The sequence below is a fragment of the Brassica rapa genome, chromosome A08 (assembly GCF_000309985.2).
Source record: "Brassica rapa cultivar Chiifu-401-42 chromosome A08, CAAS_Brap_v3.01, whole genome shotgun sequence".
NCBI classification, from domain to species: domain Eukaryota; kingdom Viridiplantae; phylum Streptophyta; class Magnoliopsida; order Brassicales; family Brassicaceae; genus Brassica; species Brassica rapa.
The window spans coordinates 13,228,124-13,250,512 of NC_024802.2; the positions used below are offsets into that span (position 1 = coordinate 13,228,124).

A 22,389-nucleotide genomic window follows, 5' to 3' on the forward strand; every position below is an offset into this window, starting at 1 on the left:
TAATATTTTATCTATTATATAATCATAATCAATCATGTTAAAAGAAAATTATTATATTGAGCTAAATATAATAAAATTGTATTAAATTTATAAATTTATATATTTTATTTTTGTAGGTATAAAATATTTATGTTCAAAAATAAAATCTAATACATTGGTAAGATGGGCTAACATTAGGAAACTATATAATACATGTATAAAAGATAACATATCTTTCTTCAAAGCTAATAATATAAAATCTTTGTAACTTTTTTAATCATAATATATTTTCATTTTAGATATAATATATATTTATATATTATATTTTAAGAATTCTAATAAATCTGTGTATAAATATTTTAACAATAACTTAATGTATTTTAAGTTATCGTTTATAAAATGAAAAATACATAAATTTTATCATATTTTATGTACTTTATAGTCATGATTATGTTCAAATACAATTATTATACTTAAATAAATATGATAAAAGTATATTCAATTGATAAATTAAAAAAAATTATTTTCATAAATATAAATTATTTATTTTAAAAATAAGATATGATGATAGAACGGTTTAAATTAGCAAACTATATAATACATATCTAAAAATTAACATATCTTATACTTTTGTATATACAATAATATATTATCTAAAATGAATAACCATAAAAAATATTGGTAAAAATAAATCCAGCTTCGAAAGATGGATCAGAATTTAGCATAAATTAAATACAAAATAATTTTTAAATATGTTTTCTCATGAATATATTAATTTGCTTAATAACTAAATGTAAATACAATAAGATAAATATATAATAAGAAGTGTCAAATACATACGGTTTTAAACAATTGGTTAATTATAACATGTATAAAATGATTGTATTTGAAATAGTTATATAAATATTTAAGTATATGATTAACATTAAAAATATATACGACTTATGTTCTAAAACAATAATTTATGTATAGAAAAGTAAAAACAAACATTGTGCGGGTCAAAATCTAATTCTAATATTAATACACACACAAAAGAGGATCAACAAAAATATATAATTACATATCGACTAATAAAAAATCTTTTGAAGCCAATCCTTTTGCGGCTTAAGCACGGGAGAACGGCTTATTCATGCCTGCACTATGAAACCAGGGAAAATACATGCCGAAACAATATTAACGTGCGAAAACATTCTTAAACTAAATAAGAATTTGAATTGCATACATAAACTCATAATAAATAGCTAAAACTCAGAAGACACGTCTTTCATAATAAATAGCTAAAACTCATAATAAATAGCTAAAAATTTCAGATTTTAGCTATTCAATAAGAACAAACTAAATAAGAATTTGAATTGCATTACCTAACTGTGTTTAGTATTTCAAAAACTGATGACCTAAGACTTCCTACTTTGTTCTTTTGCTTTCTCTCACTAAAGACTTTTCAACAACTTATGATGATCATTGATTTAGAATAACACCATTTTAGGGGAAAAGTCATTCACGTTCATGTGGACAGATGGTAAAGACCTACACGTTTTGTTCTTTATAGGTTCCTCTTGTAATAATTATGGAGATAAGCTAATCATATTAACCTGCATCACGCCATAGTAACCATTTTGTCTATTAAAATGCAAAAGTTCTTCTCTCTTTTTTACTCTCACTTAGATCTCTTTACAAAATTTAAATGAGTGATATATTCTTTTAGATGTTGTATCATAAAGTGAAAAACAAACAAAACAAGAAAGGTAGGGGGTACATTATTTATTTGTTCAGAAGAAAAGCAAAAACAAAAGACAATGGAGATATTACTTAACAAAATACAAAGGGAGAGTGGTCCAATTTGGTGGTAGTTGGTGAAAATGCAATTGAAAGGTAGGTTACTAGAGAGAGAAGAATTGAACCACTTGGGACAAACTCATAGGGTTGGGGGGTATTCAGTAAGTATCAATCAACTGATCCGACGGCAGATAGTGATTCCATCACCAACCGGGAGCATGCAAATCTCAATCCTAGGGTCAGCAGCAAGAGCCTTGTTAAGCTCAAGAACAAAGTCTCTGTAGTAACGAACGTACTTCCTCATCGGTGCATCAGGAGGAGCCACGACAGAACCGTTCCACAGAGTGTTGTCGTAGCCAATCACTCCTCCAACTTTCACAAGATCAATCAAACGCTTGTGGTAGTTGATATAGTTGTCCTTGTCAGCATCAACGAATATAAAGTCATATGTTCCATGGTTCTTCTCCTGCACCCAACCACACACAATCATAAATTATTTTCTTCCTTGTATGAAAAAGGAAACAAATCTGTTTTCACAATAAAAAAATCTCATCAAAATTATTAAAAATCAAGATACGGTTCTGGGTTGGTTCGATTCCAAATGTTTTGTACCTATAAAATATTAAGATAAGAATGCTTACGTCAGCAACAAGTTGATCAAGAACAGGTAGAGCAGGGCCTTCCCTGAAGTCGATCTTGTGGGCAACGCCGGCTTTCTCGATGATCGGCAAACCCAATTCGTAATTCTCTCTGTTAACATCCATAGCCAGAATCTGAGGGTGAAACAGAACAAAGTGTTTTAGTTTCAGTTCCGACAAAAGATATTAGATTTGTAATAAAAACAGAGGAAGAAAGATGTTTTACTTTGCCGTCTTCGGGGAGAGCAAGAGCGGTGGCGAGGAGAGAGTAGCCAGTGTAAACACCGATCTCCATTGTGTTCTTGGCGTTAACGAGCTTGATGAGCATGTTCAGAAACTGTCCTTCATCTGCTGACGTGGTCATTATGTTCCAAGGGTGTTTTGCTGTCACTTCCCTGAGTTCCTTCATTGATTCTGGTTCTCTTGGATACACACTTGTCTCCAGAATATACTGCATGTTTTAATTGATATTAGATTAGGCTACAGAATTAAATCGAAACACATAACTTTGTAATGAAACGGACCTGGTAGAGATCGTCACTCTGTAAGAGGCTCTTGTGACCGACTTCTTGATGTCGGAGATTCTGAGATTGCTTGTCTTCTACATTAGTACTAGATGTCTTTGTTGCCTCTGCTGTTGTCGTCGCCATCTCTCTCTCTGTATTTGTTTTCTTTTTGCTGAGATTGACGATGTGGTTTTTGGTGATTCACACAGATGGCACGAGGGGTGTATATATAATGAAGTAAGAGAAAATGAAACCGGTTCGAACCGGGTTAGTTATATCCGGTATTCATGATAAAATCCCGGTCCGGGGTTGGTGAAACTCTCCTAACACGCAATTGGTCGGTCGCTGTCTTAATTGGGTCCCAGCCAGTGTGGGCCTTTTAGACGCATTTGGGGTGATAACGCCTCGTGCAATAAATTTTTGCTGATTATTGAAACCAAGTTAATGCAGTAGTTTGTGACATTGTGCCGCGTGGTATGTGACAAGTGAATACGTTTTTTGTATTTATGAGTCAATTACATGTTTGCTGCCAAAGATTGGTACTAGTATTTTACGTATTTATTATGTCTGGATTTTCATGCTGAAATTGGATGATGGCTGTACAAATAGTAAAATACAATGCTCCGAGGTGTGACGTAATGAGAGATATTTACACTGGATAGAGGGTGAGATGTATATTAAACAATTTAAATTTAAAGTAAGTTATTTTCTGTATATAATTAAATTATAAAGATATAAGAATAAGGTGAGACTTGGTGAGTAGAGAAGATGAAGACCAACCCGATGGAATAAAAAGGTGGATCCAACAACTCTGCTTGGTATGTGTGGTAGGTGAACGCACTTTGGTTGAAGAGGACTTCCTTAATAATCATCCTTCTTTCTCTTATGGACAAAAGCGAATTATTGAATATAGCACTACCAATGGAAAAAAAGAAAAAATCTTCTGAAATACAATAACGAGAAATTCGAATTGGTAGGTAGACACTTATGTTACATGGAAGCATAAGCGGGTACGTGGAAGCGGAAGCGTATGAAAGTGTAGAGCGAAATTTTTTAAAAATTAGAAAACGGGTACGTGTTGGAAGCGTATCCATATATATATATACATATGTAAGATTTTTTTTTTAAATCTATAACTAAATATTATATGATTTAAATTTAAAATAAAACATTTATTCATTTATAATAATTTTGAAATGATTTCATATTACACTGTGAAAATACACATAAATTAAATTAAAATAAATTATTATATTTATTTTTAATTCTTTATAATTAATTGACATAATATATTTGAATATATGATTTATCTTTAATAAAAACCTCAATGCATAAAGATAATTTATAGTATTAATTTTAATATTTGTATATTTTTATTCTCTCTATTCAATACTATTAAAATTTAGATTTTATATAAATTAAAAACTATAATTTTATATTCTTATTGATATAAGACAATGTGTTTTTTTTTAAGAATGGAAGCGTGATTCCAAAACGGAATCGTAAGCTTCCAACGTGTTTTAAAAAAGAATATTTTAGAAACATTTTGAAAGCGAGATTCCGTAAGTTTCCATAAGCTTCTGATTCCGGTTCCAAAACGGGAAGCCGACGATCGATGAAGCTTCCGTGCAACGTCACTCGTATCTTCGAGTAAAAGAAGAAAAAAAGAATGTAAACACTTGTATCCGAGTGACATTTTGTTTTGAGTAATTTATCAATATATACTTTTTCGCAGATTTTTCTCAAAAATACATAAAATACATGAAAAGGAAATAACAGATTGAATGTTTTGTTAGGTAAAAAGGTTACACTTGGGAAAGTATCATCAAATTCACCTTTTACAATATTGTATTTTATAATGCACATATATTTGCTTATGTTATACAGTAATTTGTTTTCGGAAGATTTGAATATTGATTTTGTACTCTATTTATTAAATTTCTTTGTTTGCCGTTAAGAAAATGGATTGGTAAAATATGTCAATTGGTTAAATGTTCACTTGTGCGGCTTTCTCCACCAGAGTTCATTTCATTAAAACGCGTTTTCCCCGCACAGTAAAGTTGGTTCTAGATCATGCTGTCATGCATAACAATTTTTTTATTGAACATTTAATCAAAATTTTCAAACCCTTCAGAGAATGTTTATAATGGAGAAAAATGGTTTAGTGTTGGTGGCAGTTCAAGAAATCCGGAAGTTGGTATATCAAACAATGTTATTCTGCAAGTGATTAACAAAATTTTGATAGATAAAAACAAATAACAAAAACATTTTTTTCAATAGATAATGTTAAGCATTGACAAATCTAAATTGTTTTCAGTAATTGTATGGATCAAGTAATGCAAAATATGTCAATGACACAGCGTTATTAACAAATGTATCATATTCTTTCTCTTGTATACATGTCAATATATTGTATGGTGAAGCAGATAAGTTAGTGAGCAGAAAGTGATGTTAACTGTTTGATGATCATAAAGTCATTTGTATATCGTTTGCCACCTAGTTGAATCTCCGCAAAAAGAAAAACGTAATAATATAACACGCCCGGTGGGACTCGAACCCACAATCGTCTGATTAGAAGTCAGACGCCTTATCCATTGGGCCACGGGCGCCCTTGTAAACTTGTAAGCCAATGATAACTGAACAGACAGTGTCCACTACCTGTTATTCTGTCAACTAACACTTGGAACCATTTTTCTCCCACTGGTCAGCTAGATTTTGTAGATAATATGGAAGTGTTAGTTTCCTTTATTTAACCATATTATTCGAAAGTGGAAGCTGTTTTACATTCTAAAGACACCAAATCGAGTGTCTTCTAGAGGACGGTTAGAAGCAGCAGAGAGACAAAGTCCCAAAACCTTTCTAGTATCAGATGGATCAATCACTCCATCATCCCAAAGCCTCGCTGTGGAGAAGTAAGGACTTGCCTCTCTCTCATAAGCATCCACCGTTTTCTTCTTGAACTCTTCTTCCTCTTCCTCTGTCCACTGCATATCACACAAACACACCCATATTCTATCATCTCTCCATCCATGTTGAGGTTCAAGAATGTTTTATTTCAGTACCTTTATTCCTTGTCTCTTCTTGGTAGCCCTTTCAATCTGACTTAAAACACCTGCAGCCTGCAAAGATGATCAGATTATAAACTCATCTCGTCTCAGTTTAAACATTTTGGTTCGGTATGGTTTACCTGAGCGCCTCCCATGACACCTATTCTAGCGTTTGGCCACATGAACAGAAAATCTGGACTATATGCACGGCCACACATGGCATAGTTTCCAGCACCAAAGCTTGCACCCGTTATAATTGTTATCTTTGGTACCTGAACCAAGAGCCAAGCTTAAGTTCTACTCCCTCCATTTTATTTTATATGTCGTTACTCACATATTAAGAAAATCATGAATTTTTCTACTATAATACTACATTGTTTTATTTAATTTTGTTAATTAATTAGTTAAAAAATAAGGATAAAAATGGTAAAAACTATCAAACATATGCATTGAAAATATAAAAGTGAAACTAATCAAAAAAATGAAAGAGATGGAGTGGCATTTTCTAATAAAAAAAAGTAATCTTTGCAGACTCTATACAAGAACTACAAACATACCTTAGCACAAGATACTGCCATCACCATTTTGGCTCCAGATTTTGCAATGCCATTGGCTTCAGATCTTGAACCCACCTGTAAACAAGCAAAAGAGAGAAAGTAAAGATTAGATCTCCTCATGTTAAGAGCACAAACAAAAAAAGAAACACTTTAGTTACCATAAAGCCTGTGATGTTCTGGAGGAAAACAAGAGGAATTTTACGTTGAGAACACAATTCAATGAAATGTGCTCCTTTCAATGCAGATTCGTTGAACAGTATGCCATTGTTTCCAATGATTCCTACCGTCTGACCATATATTCTAGCAAAACCAGTCACAAGCGTCTGCACAAAAACAAAAAGTTCCGGTGAGAGAAGGAAGAGAAGGTTAAGTCTCAGAAGCTAATAAACGTTTATCTTACAGTGCCGTATTGTTTCTTGAACTCGTCAAATTCACTCCCATCAACAATCCGAGCAATGATAGACCGGACATCAAATTGCTGCTTGTGGTCTACAGGAGCAATGGACCTAAGCTCGTTTATGTCATAAAGCGGTTCTTTGTATTCAAGTTTTTCACTACCAAATGCTCCTTTCGTCTCTCGTTTTGCAGCCATGTGCAAGTTCTTGACTATGTTTCTTCCAATAGCAAGTCCATGTAGCTCGTCTGCAAGACTAGAGCAACTCCTTAAGGTCTAAACTCCAATATTCAAGAAATAGCATAACTAGGACGCTTTGTAGAGGATATTTTAGTTTTTGGCTTTAATTATAAAATTATTGTGATGAACTGTCAAAATTAGATATACAAAACAAACAAAAAATTACATAAATTTGTGGATTAGTACTAACATTATTGTTTAATTTAACATATTTAGACAAATTTAGAACGATTTAAACCGATTTGAATCATAGAAATCGGATTTTATGAAAATCGTTTCGGCCATGCCACCTAGACCGATTTTTGAACCATGCTAAACTCTAAAAGATGATTGACTGTTGTTTATCAATACATACTACAGAAACATACCTTGAGCAAAATAATCGGACACACCAGACACATTACAATGAACTGAAGCGCCTCCAAGATCCTCAGCTGAGACTTCCTCTCCTGTGGCAGCCTGTTCAAAGACTTTTTTCATTTTAGCTTTCATTGTAACTAACTAAAACAAGAAAAAGAGAGTTTAGTTTTTGAAATAACAAACCTTCACAAGAGGAGGTCCTGCCAAAAAAATAGTACCATTCCCTTTCACCATCACACTTTCATCAGCCATGGCAGGGATATAAGCACCACCAGCAGTGCAAGACCCCAACACAATGGCTACTTGTGGAATCCCTTCCGATGACATCACAGACTCGTTGTAGAAAACCCTGCCGAAATTCTCCTTGTCAGGGAAAACCTCTGCCTGTTTCGGAAGGAAAGCGCCGCCGCTGTCAACAAGGTATATGCAAGGAAGCCTGCAGCGAGCAGCAATCTCTTGCGCCCTGAGATGTTTCTTGATAGTAATGGGATAATAAGTCCCTCCTTTCACTGTGGGATCATTCGCCATGAACATACAGAGATGGCCATGGATTGGTCCTATGCCTGTGATTATGCCGCCTGATGGTAAAGGCTCCTCGTACAGTTCATGTCCTGCAAGCTTCAAGCATATGATCCAACAAGCTTTAAATTCTACTCTTATACTATTCTCACTCAAGATTGCAAAGAACTGAGTCAAAACCTGAGAGAGCTCCAAGAAGGAAGAGCCAGGGTCAAGGAGGCGGTCGATTCTTTCTCTAGGCAAAAGCTTGTTTCTACTTGTGTTCCTCTTCACTGCCTCCTCTCCACCTCCAACCAACACCTAACAACACACTTACACTTGTAAGAAAGTCATCGTCTCTGCAAAACAATTAGACATCAAAGTGATTACCTTTTTGATGTGGGAGCGAAGGTCCGATAAGATCCCTTCCATGGCGACCGAGTTGCTGGAGAAAGCTTCCGAATTTCTGTCGACGCCGTCCGGGAGAACGCCGACGCAGAAACCCTTTTGTAGGCCCCGGAGAATTCGTAAAGGATCGGGCTTTGGATCCGTTCCGGGTCGGATCCGCCATTGAGTAAGCTCTGCAGAAGCTGCCCTTTTCCCCAAAAGCCTTAACATTTTCGTCTTTGGAGACTGATCTCACTTTAAGACATATATATATTCAAACAGTGAAAGGTTACGTGTTTTAGAAAGAGTAGTTGATTGTCTGTAATTCATATCCTTAAGAGATAAGATGAAGGAAAGCAAAAAAAGCTCAGATATAAAAATTGTATCTTTATCTTCTATCCAACAAGACAAATGATGATACGACTGCGTTTCGTTTCGCCCTCACTAATAAGTATGGAAGCAACGCCTTATATCGATGTTGACGTTGTGTCTATTTTTCTACAAAGGTTTCTACTCTCGTTATATTCACCTTCTAATCTTCTATAGAGTATTAGTTGTTGTGTTAGTTGATGTTCTACAGCGAGCCGGGTGCAGAGGTCACTATGAAGCTAGAGATTGAATCATCCTCAGGGACTAGATTGCTTTCTGATGTTGATAATCTCGAACTGTGTGCTGAACAAGTTTTTTGATCTAGTGGCTTTGTTTGTAATTTCCTTTTTTTTTGGGAATTAGACTAGTACAAATCTTCTTCTGCTTTGTTGGCTGATTCATTAACTGGTTCTGTATTGTTCTCATGGGCTGATCTGAAATGAAAATTGTGAAGGGAGGCATGATACGAAATTGAATCTTATTGCAGGAGAAGATAGCAGCTGTATACCCTTCAGACACCGAGGGGCCTATAAGTGACCAAATGATCAAAGACGTGGAAGTTGTTATTGAATAAAAGGGGGGCCTCGCTTTTTCTCTTCTCTCTCTCTTCTCTTCTCCTCAAAAGCTCTCTGAACTTTGGCCTCGCTTCTTGGCTCCGGCGGTCGTCCTCGGCGCGCGTGACCGTCGGGAGCCTCCTCTCCTCCTCCTCCTCTTTTCTCTTTGCTCCGTTTTGCCTCTTTGCGTCTCTCCGTCGATATGTGTGATATTGTGGTCGGAGCTCTGTCAAGGATTCATCTAGATCTGCTCCGGGGGGGTTTAGATCCGAGGCTTGTGACTCTTGACTGGAGTATCAGCGAGGCGGTGGGGGTCTGGGGCGATTCGGAGTCGGCGTTTTGGTGTTCAGATCCGGATCTCAGTTTTGCCTTTGTAGATCTGTGGTGTGAACGGAGATTGCGGCGGGTGTTGTTGCGGCGGTCTGGCTCCGGGGCTTCTCGTGTTGTTTTCCGAAGTGTATCTTGCTTCGTTGTGGAGTGGGGTTCCAAGCTTTCCCAAGACGGAGACTTGGCGTCTCGTTTCTGTCAAAGATTATGTCTTGTGCTCAGGGGTGATGATGGCGGCTCTGCCATGTCAACGCGTGCACGTTGGATATTGTGGCTGTGTGGTCGTTGTATCTCTGTGGTTTGCGCTTGCAATCGAAGTTTGGAGGTTCAGGATCTGTCGTCTATGGCTGCTCTCTTCTCCCTCTCTGGTATTGCTCTCTCCTTGTTTCGTCGTCGTCACTTGCAGGTTCGTGTTGCTCGGGTCTTTGTGTCTGGAGCCTTTAGTATCGCATTGTTCGCTGTTCTCCGTCTATATGGCGTGGTGGTTACAGCACAGTGCGCAGGTATGAGCGGGTCCATGTTCTGTGTACCCGGAGTGAGTGTTCGGTTCGAGTTCCCGATTGGGTCAATTGGATTTCTCGGATCGTTGTGGCGACTTACTTGAGACCGGTCATCCCAGTGCGTGGTGGTTCTCTTGGACTTCTGCGTAGGCCGTTCTCCTCTTTCTGCAGGTGCTGATGTTCACGGTCTTTGCTTGCCTCTCTCTCAGCCGTTTTGGCCCGTGTCCTTTTGGGTTCGCGGTCCGGTGTGGCGGTCTCCGGAGTCGAGTCGGGTCTATGGCTTGTTTGGCTCTTGGTTTCTTGTTACATGAATAAAAGCTCGACTTGCCTTGCGCTGTGGTTGGCCTCGAGTTCTTGATGTCTGATCGAGTTGTCTCAGCTTTGGAGGTCGCCCGCGAGCTGTTCTTGGTTGAACCTGATCATAAAGAGCAGATCATCGGGGAAGCCAAAATTACCGGTTCTGTCTTTCTATTTAACTGAGGTTTTTCCTTTTGTGGCAAGCGGGATGTTCTGACTCTGTCTAGTCCAGCGGTTAGATGTCTTTCTTGTTGTGTCTTTCCTGTGTTAGGTTAATCCGAGTATTGTTTAGTTTTTTTGTTTTGTTTTCCGATTCTTGTTTTCTCTGTAATTCTGTCAAAAAAAAAAAAATTGGTAATAATATCTTAACATTTTTACCAAAAAAAAAAAAAAAAGTTGTTATTGAATATAAACTTGATTACAAAGTGTGGGGCTCGCAGCTTTTACCAACTTTTCCTTAGCTACTTGTTAGCAAGCTGTTTGGACATGGTAGATCAAGAAGCGTTTCAGAAGAGCGTGTGCAAGACCATCAAGGGGCTGTGAAGAAGGCATTTTCATCTGGATAAAAAATTGTGGAATTTGCCTTATGACTCAAAACTTGATTTTAACCCCAAAAATATTTCAAACTTGAATCAAATGCAAAAATAATCCAAAAAGCTAGTAAAATTACAATCAGTTTTTTATGACCAAACAAAAAACCATAATTTATTTTTACGACCCCGTAAAGTCTTATGAGATTTTGTAAGTTTTCTGAAGTTTTGTAAGTCTTTTGGAAGTCTTCTCATATAATAGATCTTAAAAATATAAATTTGGTAAAAAATATTTTGATAGGAGAAAAATTGAAATCATGTAATTATAAATAGTTTTAAGTGATATAAATTAAAATATAATAAAATTGAAAGTTGTGAGTCATGATATTCTTTGGTTTAGGGTTTAACAACATATGTTAGTATTATATGTATTCTTAAGGTTAGATTTTGGAAACTTAACACTTTTTTGAAAAAAATTAAATTTTGACATATATGTGTTTAATTTTGTGTATATCCTAGACGATTTACCGGGAAGTCTTCTCTAAACTTTTTGAAAACAGAGAAAACCGGAAGACTTCAAGAGAAGTCATCTCTAAAAGACACACATAAAGTCAATTGTGAAACTAATAAATGCATTTCTTAGAAGACTTTCGTGTAAGTCTTCTGACAGACAGATCTGGAAAAAATTGATTTCATAGCTTTATTCAGTGAGATAACTTGTTTAGCTTCTCCAACCACACAATACTTCACCACCAAAGCAACCTACTTGTTAATGACCACAAATCATGAGCTTGAATGGTTCTATGAACTTTAAAATTTTTAAATCAAAATCTTGGATTTTTTGGATGAATATAGAAAAAAAGTGAAAGAAAAATTGTTTTTAGTTCATAAGAAATGTGATAAAATGAGTCAAAATCGATTTTTAGGTGCATTAAGAGCTTCAAATGAGTTGTTCATGGTTGTTGGTGTATTGATGGCAATGACAATATTGTTAATACTTGAAGAAAATGAAGATGAGAGAGTAAAAAACTTGTTTTCGAAATAATAAAAATAATAATAATAATGGTATTTTCATAAATAATCTGAATTTTTGAGGTGAATAAGACAAACGGAAGTTTCAAAAAAATCATGGATTAGTTTTGTGTTTGAGTTTTGAGTTATAATGCAATAAGCCCTAGAAAACTAGAAGATGTATCCACAATTAATCTGAAACCAAAAATCTTGTGTTCAATGTTTTGTATCAAACTATCTTAACTATAGATTACTCTATTCTGTATCTGATTTTGTGTACCTAGTTGGAGATTACATATAATGATTATAAACTTTATGTTTCCATCAACCTATTCACTCTATTTAGTGTTTGTACTTACTAAAATGTTGATAAATAGTATCAGATTTTAATATACTTTTGGAGTATGTACTTATTTATGTATTTATCTCATTTATTTGTGTGTAACCTTAATTGTTAAACCAAATAAATGAAGATTGAGTTTTTTTTGCCAAGAGTTAATCAAATTCATAAAGTAGATTGATTAATTTATGAAAGAAACAAATAAATATATTACCTAGAGGTGGGCGCAAGACGGGTGCTTGTTTTTTTTACGTATATTTGATATTTGGCTTGCCTTGAACGAGTAATGAATTTTTCGACTTGTACTTGACTTGTCGGAAACGAGTACTTGTTATTTTGAGTATTTGTCCAAAAATATATTACTTGCAAGTTACTTGTTTTGTTCAATTACTTGTTACTTACAAATATTTATTAATTACTTGGATATATTTCCAAGTTTCTAAAAATTACTTGATAGATTACAAGAGAAGGTTATGAAAGTTTGTTTTATTTATACGACTTGATAAAAACACGAGAGTTATTTTAAATAAAATATTTTCACCTAATATTAAGAAAAAGATAGAATTCGATAAAAAAATATTGTTTACTTCTTACAACAAAGAAATATTTGTTTAGGACTTTGGTTTTATGGTTTAGTTATTATTTTTTAGTCGTAAAAAAAGCAACGAGTAATATCAAGGCGAGTCGTAAGTTTTTTGTGATACTTGTTACTTGCCTTGTACTACAAGTAGCGAGTATTCAACGACTTAATACTTAACTTGGCAACGACGAGTACTTTAAAAAAACGAGACGAATACGGGTCAAGTAATGGATATAAGGCAAGTAACGAGTATTCATGCTCAACCTTAGATTGATTGATCGATTGCTTTGGAAGTTAATCCTAAAACTATATAGATAGTGATTAGAATTTATCATTTGATTATTTTAATTTATTTGTCTCAGATTTCATAATCTTATAAGATTAATAATTATAAATAAATCAAAATTTACAATTATATAAAAACATTCTTTTTTATATAATAAATATCATAAGATAAAGAAAAAGTAAACTCATCAAATCAATAGAAACTAAACTTATATATAACAGAAACCAGATTTTTATTTCCTTCAAAATCTCCACTGATAAGTTTACTTTTATTTTGAAATATAAAATATCTATTATTATTAGACTATTAGTTCTTCACCGCCTTATGCAAATATAAAAACATATCTCACACCATCTATTCTTAATCTCTCTCTCTCATACATCTCTAAACCTATCTAGGTAACGATCTTAAATTAGGGTTTACTCATGTCTAGACAAAAGGTTACGCCTATGACCATGGATCAAGGATTTGAACTCATTGATGCGGCTGTTACCAAGCTCAAACGGATTCTTGAAGGAAAGCCTGAACCAGCCTTTGGGTCTCACGAATATATTGAAAACTACACTATAGTTTACAATATGTGCACCCAGAAACCACCTGACGATTTGTCTCAACAGCTTTATGATAAGTATGGTGGCATCTTTGAAGATTACGACAAGCATACGGTGAGTAACGACCGTTTATTAATTAGGGGTTTTCTTATAAATAGTTTTTTAATTTTATTTGTGTGTGGTTAGATGCTGCCCTCTATCATGGAGAAGCATGATGAATACATGCTAAGAGAGCTTTCTCGGATGTGGGATATTAATAAGATTATGGTTAGGTGGCTATCTCACTTCTTCTTCTATCTTGACCGTTACTTCATTACACGGAGAAGCCTTCCAAGCCTAACTGAAGTTGGCATGACTTGTTTCCGCGACCATGTTTACAATAACGTTCACTTCAATGTCAAACAAGTTATTATAGCATTGGTAAGTACATGTATATAGATAAAGAGTTTCATGTTCTGCTTTATCTAACACGGTTTGGTTTGTGTTTTTCAGATTCATAAAGAGCGAGAAGGCCAACAGGTTGATAGCGCACTACTGAAGAACATATTAGATCTCTTTGTTCAGAGTGGGAAGGGAAGTATGGAGAGATATGAAGACGATTTTGAGAAGTTCTTTCTCCAAGAAACAGCTTCTTACTATTCCCGCAGATCCTCAAGCTGGATCCTAGAGGATTCTTGCCCTGAATACATGATAAAGTCTGAGGAGTCTTTAAAGAAGGAGAAGGAGAGAGTCACTCACTACCTTCATTCAACCACCGAGCCTAAATTAGTTGAGGTTGTTCAAACCCGTTTATTGGTTTTGGTTGCAAAACAGCTTCTAGAAAAGGAGAGCTCAGGTTGCAGTGCACTGCTAAGAGATGACAAGATTGATGATCTCTCTAGGATGTACAGGCTCTACCATGAAATCCCCAAAGGTTTGGAACCTGTTGCGAAAGCATTTAGGCTTCATGTTACTTCAGAAGGTAACGGTCTTATCAAACAAGCTGAAGACGCAGCTACTAGTGGTAGCGTGGAGGAACAGGTGCTTGTCAGAAAGATAATTGACTTGCACGATAAGTACATGGCCTATGTCATGGACTGTTTTCAGAACCACACACTCTTCCATAAGGCGTTGAAAGAAGCCTTTGAAATCTTTTGTAACAAGAAAGTGGCTGGAAGCTCAAGTGCAGAGTTACTTGCAACGTTTTGTGATAATCTTTTCAAGAAGGCAGGGAATGATAAATCGAATGATGACTCTACTATTGAGTCTACCATTGACAATGTAAGACTTCTCTTCTTTTTTTCTTCATATGTTCACTGTCGTTGATTCTAGTCTTGATGCTAATATAGTCTTTTCTTAATGATTACAGGTTGTTAAGTTGCTTGACTACATAAGTGACAAGGATCTTTTCGCCGAGTTCTATAGGTATACTCATCTTTAAATCTTATTGCCTAAGCTAATTAATTTATTCAAGATAGTATTTAGAGTCATCTAATAGCATGTGTAAGTGGTCCATCATGGGTTGAATCTTAAAATTAAATAAATTATGGTCTACATCTTTTAATTTTTGAAAATACATCCAAATTTAGAGCTTATAATTTCCAAAGAAAGTTTTAAAGCTACTTTGTTACATTGTTAAATATACTTGTTGTATGTATGCATGCAGGAAGAAGCAAGCACGTAGGCTATTATTCGGAAAGTTTAATGACGAGCATGAAAGAAGTATACTAACAAAGCTCAAAGGACAATTTGGCGGGCAGTTTACTTCAAAGATGGAGGGAATGGTGACGGATATGCAATTGGCAAAAGACCAGCAAACTGGCTTCGAGGAACATATTAAAAATGGCAATACTGGTAAACCAAAAGGTGTTGATTTCACGGTCAATGTTCTGACCACTGGTTTTTGGCCTAGTTACAAGACTTCAGACCTCAATCTACCACTCGAAATGGTCAACTGTATTGAGAGTTTCAAGGCTTATTATGAAACCAAAACCAAGCACAGGAGACTTATGTGGATTTATTCTCTGGGAATTTGTCATCTTAATGGAAGATTTGATCCTAAACCAATCGAGTTGATTGTTTCTACCTACCAGGTATGTTCATATATATTTTCTTACTTGAGGTGTTTTTGATTTCGACGTTATATATATATATATTTTTTTTTGTTTTCAGGCTGCTGTGCTTTGTGCTTTCAACAACACAGAAAGATTAACCTACCAGGAGCTCTTTGAACAACTAAACCTTAGCCATGAAGATCTTGTAAGGGTGCTTCATTCACTCTCATGCGCAAAGTACAAGTTTCTTAAAAAGGAACCAGCCTCAAAGACCATCTCTAAAACCGATTCTTTCGAATTCAACTCCAAGTTCACCGATAAAATGCGGAGAATCAAGGTATGTATGCATAAGATTATTGTGTTGTTTTTAATTCAGTAAAGAAAGACTATAGCTGCTATTTTTTTGTTTTGTGAAACAGGTGCCTCTTCCTCCCGTGGATGATCGCAAGAAAGTAGTTGAAGATGTTGATAAAGATAGACGCTATGCGATTGATGCTTCTCTTGTGCGGATCATGAAGAGCCGGAAAGTGTTACCGCATCAACAGTTAGTCTCTGAATGTGTTGAGCAGCTTAGCCGAATGTTCAAGGTAAACTTGTAAAAACAAAAAAAGTATATTCACAAACATTGGTTTCATTATGAATGTTTCTTAATTGTTTTTTGTTTTAATTTGCAGCCGGATATAAAGATGATCAAGAAACGTATTGAGGATTTGATCAGCAGAGATTACTTGGAGAGGGATATTGAAAATCCCAACACTTTCAAGTATGTCGCATAGTCAAAGAGTTACATACCGAGAGCAAAGAAAAATGTTGTTTAGTTTTCGTCTATAATATATTTGTCTTTGGTTTTTTTTCTTCAGAAATATTTGATAATATTTTCTTTGGCAAAATCTCATAAAAAACATGAAATTGTCATCTATTGACATTTTAAACCTTCAATTTTTTTTTTACTAACATACCATAAAAAACATTCAATCTATTTTATTTGTTCATCAAGTAAAAAGTTGATATGTTGTACAAGTAAAAATGATAAGCTGAGGTTTTTCCAAAAAGAATTTATTTAATTAATAAAATAAAGAACATTAGATAAAAATTCAAAAATTAAAAAAAAAAACAAAAAAAGTATATAAAAATTAGAAAACTAAATAAAAATTCATAAATTAAATAAAACTCAGAAAATAAATCAAATTAAACTAAAAACATAAGTAATCTTTTAATTTTTAAAAAAAGATATTTCGATTTTTTTTTTAATTTTACGATCTGTTGAATTTATTATATGAACAGCAAATCAAAATAATTAGTGCGAGAGATTGAGAAATCATATTATTATGGTTGTTTTTGGGTCAAATTACTATATTTGTTATAATTAAAATTGTACCAGCTGTGGACCCAACTGGCTACCTGTCAGAATCACTTTTTCTCTGTTAATATACTACACATTCCCCTACTTCTACTGCCGTCAACGATGCTGTTACTGGATCTTTGATTATTCTGTTAGAATATCTTTGCTCCTTGACTATTTTTCTTTGATTAGTTTCCTCTTTGCTCCTTGACTATTTTTCTTTTCATGCAATCTATACTGACATGGTGACTTTCAAAAGTAAAAGGTTGTTCATGAAAGATTGAAACACCAAGTAATTAAAAACACTTTACTTTGAAAAAATATCTTCGGTGGTTGGCCAAAATACTATTTTTCTATATCATATTTTGAGTTTCAAATCCATAATATATATGATTGTTTTTTTTTTTTTTTTTTGAAAAAGGGTTTAATATATAGGATTGTTGCAAAATAATTTTCTTTGGAAGGTTTATCACGATAGAAATTTATAATGAATTGGAAGATGAGTTGTTCTATTTCGGATGATTATACCAACCCATCAGTAGATAAATAGTCATTCGAAATTTTTAATGATTCAATGTAACTGAAAAGAAAATCATCAACTCCGTTTTCTGTTTTTTCCTAGTTTTTATTCTTTCTATTTTTAGAGATCATATTATTTAAGTAAATGTGTTGCTGCCTTGCTGCTAGAAGGAAAATAATTCACATTTAATAATGCAATTTCTTCCAATTACGATCATTTATATTTCACTTTGACAAATATACACTACGTCTTTGAGTTTTTTTTTTAAACATTGATTTATTATTCTGTTACATGTTATATAAATTATTAAATTGACAATTTGTTAACCGATGTATTAGTCTATCTGATGATTCGTTCTACTTGTATTTTGCTGAAAATCTTTCATAATATTTTTCTAGAATAAGACCTTTGAGTTTAAAAGAAAAATACTAGGGTAATTTGAAAATATAGTATGAAGTTAGGGGCATATTTCTAATTTCATAATTTAAGAAAATTATTATACAATATTTAATGTGTGTTTACATATAAAGAAGTGCTCCGCACGCGTTTGAGCGTATGGAATTAAATCACCGAAAGGAGGGATTTGCCCCCCAGAAAACAAACCTAAAACGCTTCTAATGTCGAAACGCAACGCGCCGCCGTCACAACCGCCGCCTAGACCGCTAATAAAGCAGCACTCGTGGTCACCGGACGCCGACCGCGAAGAGGCGTGGCTTCGTAGGAAAGGCAAACGCCAATCGGATCGACTCGGGAGGAGCAAGAGCGTGACGGACGAAGATCTAGAAGAGCTCAGAGGCTGCATCGAGCTTGGATTCGGATTCGAGCCTGATTCGCAAGATTTGGATCCGAGGCTCAACGAAACTCTCCCAGCTCTGGGGTTGTACTGCGCCGTGAATAAACAGTATAGTAGCAGATTGTCACGGACTTCGTCTCTTTCGTCGATCGCGTCGGAAGGTGACGTAAGTAATTCGAGCACGACGATTGTTGATCAAGGTATGTGATGAAATGTTTTTTTTTTGTTTGTTAGAGTTGTGATCTGAAACTCGTTTTTGTTACGCAGGTGATGATCCGGAGACGATGAAGCTGAGGTTGAAGCAATGGGCGCAGGTGGTTGCTTGTTCGGTGCGACAATTCTCCGGCGAACCAAATTGATGTAATAATAATGTTTGTTGTCTTGAAGAATTTGTTGTTTGTTTGTTCTGATGTGATTGTACAGAGGAATAACAGTTTTGTGAAATAGCTGTGATTTTTAGAAATTTGATTTTAGAATGCAATACTATGGTCTTATTAGTTATTACATTTATAATGAATTTAATTTCTTCTTAAATGCGGGTTTCAGTAATTGTTCTTTGTTTGTAATATGAATCAAAGACACTTAGACAGTTCTGTAATCTTGAAATTGAGTAACCATCCTGAGGGCTTTTAGTACATACTCATCGCTAACAATCGCAATTATGTTGCTAATTAACTTTTTAATTCAGTTTTGATGTCACTTTATCATGTTGTATCCAAAACCAGATGTTTATGTGGACACGGTTGGTTTTGCTCTTTAGTTAAGTTCACAAAAACTTACATAATTGTGTTAAATCTATGCATGAACATATTAGATAAGAAATTCACAAAATTACTTAGTTTCAGGTCATTGTCGCCGTATAGTTGTATCAACTGTTGTAACAGGAAAATGGTATACATGCATTAGTATTCTAAATGATCTACATAAAATGTAGAGTTGTAGACGGCCGATATTAGAAAACTATTACTATTATGGCTGAGATATTTTTCTTGGGTTGTCAAAATATATACGACACTAGAAAACTATTTCTGTTCTGGCAAGATATTTTTCTTGGTTTGGCAAAATAAAAAAGGCAGATATTTTTCTTGGTAAGGAAAGACGTGTCAGATATTTTGAGGCAACCACTGCCCACGTCAGCAATTACCTCATCTAATACAAAATATCCATTAGATCAGACTAATTTTAATTTACATTTTTCGTATTTATCCAGTCAACTCCTAACTATTACTCCTAGAATGCAAATCTTTAAATAATGCTTTGATCCACGAAGATACATGGTGTTCTTAAGATGGTTTGTGACATAAGCTTTATGTTATCTAATCCTAAAGTTTATCCAAAATCTAATGAGATCTAATTTAATTTTTGTAAATTCGTAAAGGTTAAAACTAAAATTGATATAATAACATAAAGACAAGAAACAGGAATATTAAAAAAAAAAGAATTATCGAAATTCTGACGTATGTAATAACTAGGACAAACAAAACACACAACCTCGAACCTCCTCAACTCGAAAAAAATATCTGGCTGATATTTGTAGAAGATATTTATCGATGGCAATGACGTGGCAATGCTCAAACACGTGTAAAAGCGAAGCCATGTGGACCTTTTCTTCCTTTCTTCATCTCTTCTCCTCATTCTCCTCCGAAGGCGAACAAAGTTTTTTGCTCTTTGCCTTAAGCGACGCATCGATGGAGAATGAGTATGGTGTGAATATTGTCTCTCTCGAGATGGATCGCGATGCGGAGGCGTCGGGTGAATCTGAGAGCGAGTCGACTCTCTCTAACTCGCCCGAGTCCGGTCTTACGGTCGAGAGCTCTCGTGGTGACGACGCTGACGCGAAGAAGATGGTATAACAAATCTCCTTCCTGCTTACTTATGCTATGGTTCTCGAACTTTTTAATGGTGGAAGTTAGCTTTGTTATATATATATATATGGTAGGAAGCTTCAGATCTGATGCTACGATTAGGTCATATACACATTAATTTGAAAAATTGATTGGTTTTGTATTGAAAAGTGATTAGTCGCATTGAGAAGTCATTATCTTTAATAAAACTGATTGGTATGCTTCTTCTGAGTGAATAGAGTCATATCATCTTTGGCTTCTCATCAAAATGGTCGTTTTCTTGTAAAATTGGTTGTGCAGGAGGAGTGTGGTGGATGGACGAATGAGAGACACAACTCGTATCTTGAATATTTAGAGAACTCATTCGTTAAGCAGTTGTATTCCTTACTTGGAGGAGAGGAGAGGAGGAGACTCTCCACAGCTCATGATCTGCAGTCTAACTCTCACATATCGACTGATGATCAGGTTTTGTACTCTTCTTAATGCTTCTTCCTCTGTAGCTCCCTTTTCTTAATAGTCTAGTTGAAACTTACTACATTTCTCTTTATGCAGTTTACGGTACTACAAAATGGTTGCCGCCAGAAGGTTAACTTCGGAAAGAAACGACCTCGTTTAGAGACGTCATCATCGAGACAGACTACTCTCGGACATGAGTATCCTGCTCAAAGCACTGCAGGTAACGTTTTACTTAGCCTAGGTTAGTCGAACTCTTCTTAGGAGTTGTATGTTTAACATCTTCCCTTTTTGTGCCTTTTCTGAGTTGTCTAAGAACTAGGCTGATACTGTTTGATTAGATCAACACTTAAGTTAACTATGCATTGATTTCGAGAAGGCTTTGCTGCAATGGATATATATATGAGATCTTGTCTGATATCTATTCACGCACTGACCCACACATGAATATGTTTTGGTTAGAACCTGTGTGCTTGTCTGATTGATAAATACTCTATTATCAGTCCAAAGACTAAACTCTGCCTCCTTTTTTTTTGTTCTTGCAACTCCAGAGGCATCAGGGCAGAATTTCAGAGAAGTAGGAGAGAAGGGATGTAACTCAAGGGCGTCCAGGAAACGCAGAAGAGAAGCTAACTATGATGATAGTTCATTGAATGATCAGGTATAAAATATAAAAAAGAACACATACTAAAACGACCTCTCTTGTATTATGCTGAAGAGGGTACTGCATTTCTCAGGTTGTGCCGTAAGGATGGTGAAGCAGCGCATAGGAAGTGAAGTGTAGATGACTTACTATAAACAGAGAAAAGTAGCAACTGTGAGTGGTAAATCAAAATGTGGAGGGCTTTTGTTTGTTGTATAGAATGAGGCCAAAGAGAGCCTTATTAAGGAAACGAATGGGATGAATTTAGGAGGGTTGTTTGTTAAATTTTGTCTTTGTTATATTATTAGCATGATCGTCATCTTTCAATCTTTAATTCTTTTTGTTTGTTTTCCCTTTTATATATATACCTTCTTTTTGTCATCATTTTTAGAACAGTATTTATTGTGAATCTTTTTACAAATTCTTTCAGTAGTATGTAATTTTTATAATCTTATCAACTAATGTCTTCTTAAAAGTAACGATCTATTATCTGAACGGTATCTTATGCAAATATAGTGAGTATATTCACGAGTAGGGAAACCTATTTTAACTGTTTAGTGACAATTTATGCCCTCTATAAATTTCCATGCAAGAAACAATGAATTTACCATTGTTGGTGTCGTGATCTTTGTTTTCACAGCGCCATAGCATATAACAATTGTGAGCCTTTATGGGATGTAACTTGCAAGCCACGTAAAGTAGTGAGAGATAGAAATAGGGTTTGCGTTGTTGTGCCTCATATGAATCAACCACCACATTTTTTTCAAGACTGTCCTATAATAGTGACCGTTTTTGACACAAAGACATTCTAGAGATTCTGCTTAGCTCCATCACTACGTTGCACGGAAGCTTCATCGGACGTACGCTTCCCGCTTCGGAACCGGAATCGGAATCGGAACCTTGTGGAAGCTTACGGAATCTCGCTTCCAAAACGCTTCTAAAATATTCTCTTTAAAAACACGTTGGAAGCTTACGATTCCGTTTTGGAATCATGCTTCCATTCTTTAAAAAAAACACAATATCTTATATCAACA

The 22,389-nt window shown here is 34.9% G+C and overlaps 5 protein-coding genes and 1 non-coding gene across 6 annotated transcripts; 3 read left to right on the forward strand and 3 right to left on the reverse strand.

Moving 5' to 3' along the window:
- Positions 1–1,659: 1,659 nt before the first annotated feature.
- Positions 1,660–3,145, reverse strand: LOC103834443 (caffeoyl-CoA O-methyltransferase 1). The gene is made up of 4 exons (XM_009110511.3): positions 2,918–3,145; positions 2,620–2,844; positions 2,397–2,528; positions 1,660–2,221 (listed from the first exon to the last, which is right to left on the reverse strand). Exons 1-4 carry the CDS (start codon positions 3,041–3,043, stop codon positions 1,928–1,930), a joined length of 777 nt encoding a protein of 258 aa, XP_009108759.2. The 5' UTR covers positions 3,044–3,145; the 3' UTR covers positions 1,660–1,927.
- A 2,290-nt stretch (positions 3,146–5,435) lies between these two features.
- TRNAR-UCU lies at positions 5,436–5,508 on the reverse strand. Its single transcript has one exon. It is a non-coding gene; the product is annotated as a tRNA-Arg (tRNA).
- A 113-nt stretch (positions 5,509–5,621) lies between these two features.
- On the reverse strand, positions 5,622–8,736 carry LOC103834444 (methylcrotonoyl-CoA carboxylase beta chain, mitochondrial). Its single transcript, XM_009110512.3, has 10 exons — positions 8,386–8,736; positions 8,197–8,316; positions 7,681–8,115; positions 7,506–7,596; positions 6,904–7,145; positions 6,662–6,826; positions 6,504–6,578; positions 6,087–6,218; positions 5,962–6,018; positions 5,622–5,883 (listed from the first exon to the last, which is right to left on the reverse strand). Exons 1-10 carry the CDS (start codon positions 8,611–8,613, stop codon positions 5,680–5,682), a joined length of 1,749 nt encoding a protein of 582 aa, XP_009108760.1. The 5' UTR covers positions 8,614–8,736; the 3' UTR covers positions 5,622–5,679.
- A 4,517-nt stretch (positions 8,737–13,253) lies between these two features.
- Positions 13,254–17,014, forward strand: LOC103834445 (cullin-1). Its single transcript, XM_033276675.1, has 8 exons — positions 13,254–13,841; positions 13,914–14,147; positions 14,220–14,987; positions 15,076–15,131; positions 15,373–15,799; positions 15,879–16,097; positions 16,180–16,347; positions 16,435–17,014. The coding sequence occupies exons 1-8, from the start codon at positions 13,602–13,604 to the stop codon at positions 16,534–16,536; spliced, it is 2,214 nt and encodes a 737-aa protein (XP_033132566.1). The 5' UTR covers positions 13,254–13,601; the 3' UTR covers positions 16,537–17,014.
- Positions 17,015–18,151: 1,137 nt separating this feature from the next.
- LOC103834446 lies at positions 18,152–18,954 on the forward strand. The gene is made up of 2 exons (XM_009110514.3): positions 18,152–18,615; positions 18,683–18,954. The coding sequence occupies exons 1-2, from the start codon at positions 18,240–18,242 to the stop codon at positions 18,772–18,774; spliced, it is 468 nt and encodes a 155-aa protein (XP_009108762.1). The 5' UTR covers positions 18,152–18,239; the 3' UTR covers positions 18,775–18,954.
- Positions 18,955–19,958: 1,004 nt separating this feature from the next.
- Positions 19,959–21,834, forward strand: LOC103834447 (cold-regulated protein 28). Its single transcript, XM_009110515.3, has 5 exons — positions 19,959–20,262; positions 20,560–20,724; positions 20,812–20,935; positions 21,264–21,373; positions 21,450–21,834. The coding sequence occupies exons 1-5, from the start codon at positions 19,966–19,968 to the stop codon at positions 21,459–21,461; spliced, it is 708 nt and encodes a 235-aa protein (XP_009108763.2). The 5' UTR covers positions 19,959–19,965; the 3' UTR covers positions 21,462–21,834.
- Positions 21,835–22,389: the final 555 nt, after the last annotated feature.